General features: G+C 40.3%; 1 protein-coding gene across 5 annotated transcripts; it reads right to left on the minus strand.

The window, feature by feature from the left end:
* Positions 1-571: 571 nt before the first annotated feature.
* On the minus strand, positions 572-6,842 carry LOC103453262 (receptor-like serine/threonine-protein kinase SD1-7). Of its 5 annotated transcripts, none has more exons than XM_070822635.1 (13): positions 6,601-6,842; positions 6,431-6,499; positions 5,748-5,807; positions 5,000-5,069; positions 4,134-4,214; positions 2,886-3,947; positions 2,606-2,707; positions 2,338-2,498; positions 2,008-2,218; positions 1,645-1,882; positions 1,392-1,539; positions 991-1,311; positions 572-823 (listed from the first exon to the last, which is right to left on the minus strand). In XM_070822635.1, the coding sequence occupies exons 5-12, from the start codon at positions 4,147-4,149 to the stop codon at positions 997-999; spliced, it is 2,253 nt and encodes a 750-aa protein (XP_070678736.1). In that variant the 5' UTR covers positions 4,150-4,214; positions 5,000-5,069; positions 5,748-5,807; positions 6,431-6,499; positions 6,601-6,842; the 3' UTR covers positions 572-823; positions 991-996. The 5 variants fall into 5 exon arrangements, with proteins under 5 accessions (XP_070678736.1, XP_070678738.1, XP_070678737.1 ...); XM_070822637.1 differs by having other exon boundaries at positions 2,606-2,704; positions 6,601-6,841; XM_070822636.1 differs by lacking the exon at positions 5,000-5,069.
* Positions 6,843-7,349: the final 507 nt, after the last annotated feature.

A 7,349-nucleotide genomic window follows, 5' to 3' on the forward strand; every position in this document is an offset into this window, starting at 1 on the left:
AAAAACCAATAAGGTCATGTGATACGACATCATTTCAAGAGGAAAGGTAAAAACAATCTAGTTTCTATACTAGGAAGATTCACTCGAACAAATTCTTGGAAACTATGACTCAAACAAAATTCTAGGAATTCAGTATTTTTAACAAATGATAAGCGTTTAAGATATATTCTTTATAATATTAGAGAAATCGAACGGTTGATGTATAACTCGCAAAGTGGTTGTAGCTCAAGTAATTTTACTCCCCAATTTTACATAAAACATAAAATAAAAACAAATCCTAATTTACATGGTAATTTTTTTTCATAGCTAGGGACAACTTCGACTATGGTAATGCAATTAATATACACTAGTTTTGGATGGAGAAGTTTCAAGATTGAGTATGGGATGGGGAGGGGCGAGAGACTTGGATGGAGAGGTGAGGTTTTATGAGTTAAACAGTGATGCAAGGATGTATTACTTAAAACTTTAGAGACCGTATGTTGGGCTATATATAATATACGTTCCATGGATAATTGTTTAACTCATAAACGTTTTGAGTGTTTCTAACATATGCTTATCAAAAGCCTTCTCGTTCCATCAAACAATACGAAAATTTTCAATTGAATGAAAGACATACTATTTTATATATCACAGTACTTCATGGATCATCATCATCACATATCCTTAATTCAAAGGTAATAAATGAGCATCTAGTTTTATTTTAATTTTATTTTATATAGGGACTACAGAAGCAAGCACCCTCTGTAAATTAAACTCTAAAACTTCTCAAGTATCTTGAAAGGTGCCAAAAGCCATCAGCCAACTCCAGTTGATGCATAACCTCCTACATTTACAAAAACAGCGTCGCCGTTAATTTATTGACTTCTTCCCAGGACACATACCAATTTGCGAAAGTGGTTTGACTGATGCTAATTAGTCGAGTAAAGTACAGTCTTTTCAATTAAGCAGATGCAAAACACTTAGTTGAGGCACTACAAATATGATTTTTACCTTTAATTAACGCGCTTCAAAATCTGAACTGGACATGTAGTTTGCTGAAGCAACAGTTTCAAGTTGCTGATTCCCACTTATACCAGCCTCCACCGTCCTCCTTCCAACAAAAAATGCTGGCTTTGTTGGTGATGCTAATCGAAAGCTTTCATTTGTCAACATAGATATGACATCTGACATGGTAGGGCGATCTGCTGCATTTTCTTCTACGCAAAGCAGACCGACATGGATGCATCTTAACAGTTGCTCTTTAATAAACGAATTTCCTAATGTTGGATCCGTTAATTCTAGCCCTGCACCTTTTTTCCATAACTCCCATGCCTGAAGAACAAGGATTGCATTTCATTCTAAAGAAGAAAAATATGATTATAAATTTTAAGAGAGAGATTTGTTTGTCATACATATCCTACTAAATTGAGTGCGCGATCGTCATTGTAAAAGCTGTTGTTTTTCCTTCCACTTATGATTTCAAGCATCAATACCCCGAAACTGTAGACATCAGACTTTACAGAAATAATTCCCCCCACGGACTCTGGAGGCATGTAACCACTGCACGAAATGAAAAAGAAAATTAGTCAGTATACTTATCTGGAAAAATGCGTGTTTAGCAGTCAAAAGGGGAGGACCACGTCAATGTGATGCAGAAATACTTACAGTGTCCCCACAACCTTTCTAGTGTTTGCTTCCAATTCATTTTGGGTGAAAATCCTTGCCATACCAAAATCTGAAATTTTTGGGTTCATGTTTTCATCAAGTAGTATGTTACTAGCTTTTACATCTCTATGAATTACTTTCTTTCTTGAGTATTTGTGCAGATAAAGCAACCCTTGAGCAATTCCTTCGAGAATGCTAAAACGCTTCTTCCAATCTAGTAGTAGACCTCTGATTGGATCTGTCCAATATGTAGAGTTAAGTAGGACTAATATTAATTAATAGTAGTACTCTATGAACTTTGACAGTAAAATAAAAATCAGATAGTAAATTTAACAAATGAAATCAAGTATCTTGGTTCCTCACCAAATAAAAAGTGGTCCAAACTTTTGTTCTGCAGATACTCATATATCAACATCATTTCTTCACCATGAATGCAAAATCCGAAAAGGTGAACCAGGTTTGTATGTTTGAGTTCATATATAAGTATCAGTTCATTCTTGAATTCTGATGTTCCTTGCCCTGAACATTTCGAAAGCCTCTTCACAGCTATTTCTTGTCCCGTCGCCAATTTCCCCTGAATTGATAATCCATATCATGTTTTTGCTGTCATCTTTAGGCAAATGAAGCTAATTCCATTTTTTTTCTTACAGCTTTTGAATTAGAAGCAGAAATATTTTTTTTTCAAAATGTTACCTTATAAACCGGTCCAAACCCTCCTTGTCCTAGCTTGTTTTCTTCAGCGAAGTTTCTTGTGGCAGCCACGATGGATGAATAGCTAAAAACGCTAAAATCATGATGTCGCTTAGATTTCATGAAGATAAGCATTTCGTTCTCAATCTCTGGCCAGTTCTCACCTATACAGATCAATTATAAGAAATTAAAGTTTCAATGGAGACAACAATTGTCAAAGATGTGATTAATAATCCTGTCTTACTGGTGCACATGATTTAAAGAAATATACCAGCTGATGCAAGGGCTGATCTTCTTCGTCGGAGTAGATAGTACGCGGTGCAAAGCACTAGAGCAGCAGCTATAGAAATGCCAATCCAAACCCATTTATCTGCTGCATCATAAACAATTAGCTAGCAACATATGCAATAAGTGTAACACACACGCACATGTACGCATTAATTGTCTTCAATTTTTGGATGAACTAGGTCTTGCAGGTTTCTTCCGGAAAACGAAGAAAAATTCGAGACAGAGAGCAGAACTTAAGACAACAATAACAAAGATAGAGGTACCTAATAATACTGATTCCACGCGTGTCACAGATTTCCGGCTCAAATCGGGTTTGCAGCCTCGGTATATATCCTTCGGATCAAGAAAAGAAAACCCTTTTGGGCATTCGCAGGTTGGCCTTTTATCTGGTTTGAGCATACAGGTACTGTTGTAACCGCAAACACCAACGCCCAGTCGTAGGCAAATATCATCCGGCATATACACCAGAGGACTAATCCAACTTGCATTTCCCGTGAAGTTTTTCGGGTGAGAATATAAAGCGAAAATCCCATCAAAATCAAGAGTTGCCCTTATGTAGTTGTCCCTCACCGACACTCCCTCTGTCCCCTTAAGAGGAACTCTTCCATCATTTTCTCTTAGAACAAACATGTCCCCTGAGCTGCTGAACACCAATCGTTTGCCTTGACTACCTGGCACGTTCCCTGAGGTGGTCTTCGTGGAGAAGTAAGGGATGTTGGCATTATCTGTTGTGACGGAAATGAGCACGAGGTTTCCATCACCTTGCAAGCTCAGCTGGAACCGCCCTTTTGTGTAGTTAGTCTCCGATTGTCTACACGAAAGCGTCCCGTTTCTCTCAATTGTCTGTCCAGGCAAAACGGTGTCTGTAGGACTGCTGAAGGTCTCCCACAAGCTCCCCGAGTTTTGGTGTTGAAGGACAAAGTTTCCGGTGTCATTCATGACCCCGTTCGCAACAGTCCCCAAGGTTATTTCGGATTTCCATATCTCTCCACCCTGAGGATTGTTAAGAACTAGTCCACTGTTGGCAGTCAAGTTCAGAACTGATCCCCCAGGTGCAACCATGGGGTTGTTACCGTCATATGCATACCAAACTACGGTTTTGTCTGGGATTTTCGCATACCATATCGAAAGCAAGAAACGATCATTGTTTCCGAGGGGCGAAAATCCAAACGCGAAATCACCGGATGGAGAAAGCCATGATGAGGAGTCGCCTGTAGTTGCAGTTAGAGAACTCCCAACTGCTACTCTTCCATTATTTTGGGAAATCACAGAAATTGGTAGCAAAAACAAAGAGGAGAACAAAAGCATCTCCACAGAAAGAGCCACTGCCATTGCAAAAGCACCCATTTTTCAACTTGGCTTGATTGATTAGCTATATTTCTTAGTAAAGCATTGGTCCTTGTTATATCTTCAAGTAAATGTGTGTGCACCATGTGCCAATGTGCCAGTCATTTTCTAAGTTTTTGCCTGGAATTAAAGGCGTCTACACCATTTTTTGAAGTCAGTCTTACCTATCTGCCACGACATGACCTCAGACCTCGCTACGTCACACACAACAATATCTCCGGGCCTACAGAATAAATTCTCCGAACCTACACATATCACAAGAATTTCACTTTGAAAAAAATAATATAATGAATAGTTCTATATATAATGACACGATATTTTTGGTGATAGAACTTATTGTCTCTCCCAACTCTGTGTAATGTTGCAAGTTGGATCAATATTGATGTAATTATTAATGGCCCGCTAACTTGTCTCTCTCAAATCTCTTTTCATCCTACTCTCATCCCTCGTCCGTTTTATGATTCTACTTACTTGAGCACTTATAAGTGTTCCAAATCAGCAAAGGACTTGTAACTTAAATAATTAATAATATTTATCACTACACTGGGGATTCTAGGTTCCAAAATATAATATATAATATATATGAATGTTCCAAACCAAAAGGACAAGTAAATACGAGCATGACTCACGTGGCATGTGTCGGCCATTCAAGTCCAACAATCAAAATTCAACAATGGGACCCACAAAGAAAATTTGAAAACAGACCTCCAGAACCAAACAAAGACGACTAGGCCTTTATGTCAAGTATTAAGAGACTTACATCATCACAAAAACAAAGACGACTATGTCTCTGACACGCCCCGATCCCGATGTCCTAGGGACAAAGGGATGGTCACGTGCTGGCCGACACCCGAAGGGTGACGAAAGCCATTTATTGAGTGCAAATGCTGACAACAAGGGATAGATAAGACTTATAAATATAAAAGAATAAAGAATATGCCTTTAAGGAACGTGTTCAGAGCATACAACTAACTAGAATACTAAAAGAAATAATATATAAAAATTGAATGAATAACAGAATGGGTCCTACACCAAGAAGACTCAAAGATGCCGATGTGGAAGTGCCTTGACGTCGGGATTGTATGCCTCGATTCTATGCCCTGAAGGGGGCGCAAAACAAACATGAGTGGACCAATTTGATATATATATAACAAAACAGTTATCAACGTACTAACCCCCAAGTTTTATGAAAACACATATATAATGATAAACATAGGTTTTCCGAAACCTAGCATGCCGTGCAATGTCTCAAATCATAACTCATACATAATAATCACTAGTGAATTGTCCGATAACCCCCAGGCCCCATGCCGGCTCCCCGTCTCTGAGCAGACAGTCAGAGGAAAATACACTTCAGGCCCCATGCCGGCTCCCCGTCCCTGTGCTAAATAGCCAGAGGAAACACACTTCAGGCCCTATGCCAACACCAAACCGTCGCCCGGGACGGACCAGAATCTATCCCTACGTCCCGTAGCGGAAAGGACCACTAGGTAAATACAAAACCATTGAACATATATATATTGAAAAACAACTTCATAGTATAAAGTCATCCATCATCTATACTATAAAGAGGTGTTTGAAACATGTTCTAAATATCATATCGTCATCCATCAGATATTCTATAAGAACACGGGTTATAGGAAAAATAGTAATAATTCAAACTAGCCTCAGTAAGCATGTTATGTCACAAAACGTTTCATAAAACGTAATCATCAAATCATGCTTTTCATGTATGCATTTCTACTATAAAACATGCATTTTAGAAGGGGTCCACTCACAGTACTTAGTTGCCAAATGCTGCGCCACTAGCGAAGACGGAAACGTCACAATAATTGCCCCTAAGCACATAAATGGTACAATAAATAAAACTATATAATAGAAATTGAATTTGAGAAAACGGACATTGGAAACGGATCCAGAACGTCGAATTACCCTAAGAAGGGTTTGAATTAAATAAAATAGGGAATTTGGAATTGAATGGGTTTAGGGTTTTAAAGGATTTGGGTTATAAAGGGTTTAGGGTGAAAATGGGTGGTTTGGGCCTAAGCCCAAACACACACACGCACCACACAAACACACACACGCACGGCATGCACATGCATGCAAGCATGCATATACACACACGTACGCATGCACTTAAACACACACACACACACAAACCACAAAGGCCTTAAGGCCTCACACAAGGACCGGGCTTTAAGCCCTTTCACTCAAAACCGGCCCAAGGCCCTTTGGGCTGCTGAAAATAAATAATTAAATAGAATAAAAACAGGCTGGGCTAGGCAGGGAAGGCCCAAAGCCTTGGGTTTTGGTGGATCGCCGGATCCAATGGGAGAGAAGGCCGGAAATTCGGCCGGAAAACCATCCCACTTTAAACGGCCATAACTTTAACAATACTCAACGAAATCAAGCGAGACAAAAACGAAAGTTATAGCCCTTGAAGAGACGAAGAGAATGATACCTCACACGATGTCTAATTCGCCGTGGTTTGGCCGGAAAACGCCTTGAAAGCCGTCGGACTCGCCGGAAACTGGGTAAGATTCAAATGAGTATAACTTTTCCAATACTCAACGAAATTGAGTGAAACAAAAAGGAAAGTTATACTACTCGACGAGACGAAGAGATTGATACCTTGCACGCCGGCCAACTCGTCGTGGTTTGGCCGGAAATGGCCTCGAAAGGGGCGGTGCTCGCCGGAGCTTACTCCGTGTCGTCGAACTCGCAGGGCAGGGTCCAGGGTTCGTTGCGAGCCTCTCTTCGATGGTGACTCGGTCCTAGTGAGTCCAGGGGAAGAGAGAGAGCCGAGAGACATACAGAAGAAGGAAGAAAAGAAAACAGAAAAGAAGAAGAAGAAAGAAGGGAGTTCACGGGGGAGGGACAGAGAGAGAAGGAAGAGTGACGGGAATGGGGGACACAAAAACAGAAGGTGGGCCCCTTGGGCACACCAATTAAGAATTAAAAACCATTTTTAAATAAAATGGGGGTGAGGTGTTACAGTCTCCATTTCTGTATTCACAAAAAACAAAATACTAACTGAAGTTTTTAATGTATGATTACGTCGTTGGGGTAAAACACCCCAGGCCGAGTTGTCACAGTCTGGCGCAAACGGACGCAGAGACCCGAACCACTCATTTTAAATCATACGGCCTTCATTAGCCTATCTTATTGACCCACATCACACAAGGGGTTCGAATCTCTCTCTCTCCCCTCTCTTAAACGGTTTGGATATCTCGGTTTGTCGATTTTGGATTGCGAGATTCAGAGAGAATCTGATTTCGGGTTTAAGGTGTGGTTCGACGACCATTTGAAGCCCGTTGAGGTGTGGCCCATCTCATCAGGTCGAGTCAGCCATTTTGTACCAGGTTGGATCCCAGGTCAGG

Source organism: Malus domestica, chromosome 05, assembly GCF_042453785.1.
Source record: "Malus domestica chromosome 05, GDT2T_hap1".
Lineage (NCBI taxonomy): Eukaryota > Viridiplantae > Streptophyta > Magnoliopsida > Rosales > Rosaceae > Malus > Malus domestica.

Coding starts and splice junctions, on each gene's coding strand:
- LOC103453262 (XM_017336644.3), bottom strand. CDS start 3,969: ATGGGTGCTTTTGCAATGGCAGTGGCTCTTTCTGTGGAGATGCTTTTG. Junction 1,883..2,007: donor TTTGGACCACTTTTTATTTG/GTGAGGAACCAA, acceptor CATATTGGACAG/ATCCAATCAGAGGTCTACTA. Junction 1,540..1,644: donor AGAAAGGTTGTGGGGACACT/GTAAGTATTTCT, acceptor CATTTCGTGCAG/TGGTTACATGCCTCCAGAGT.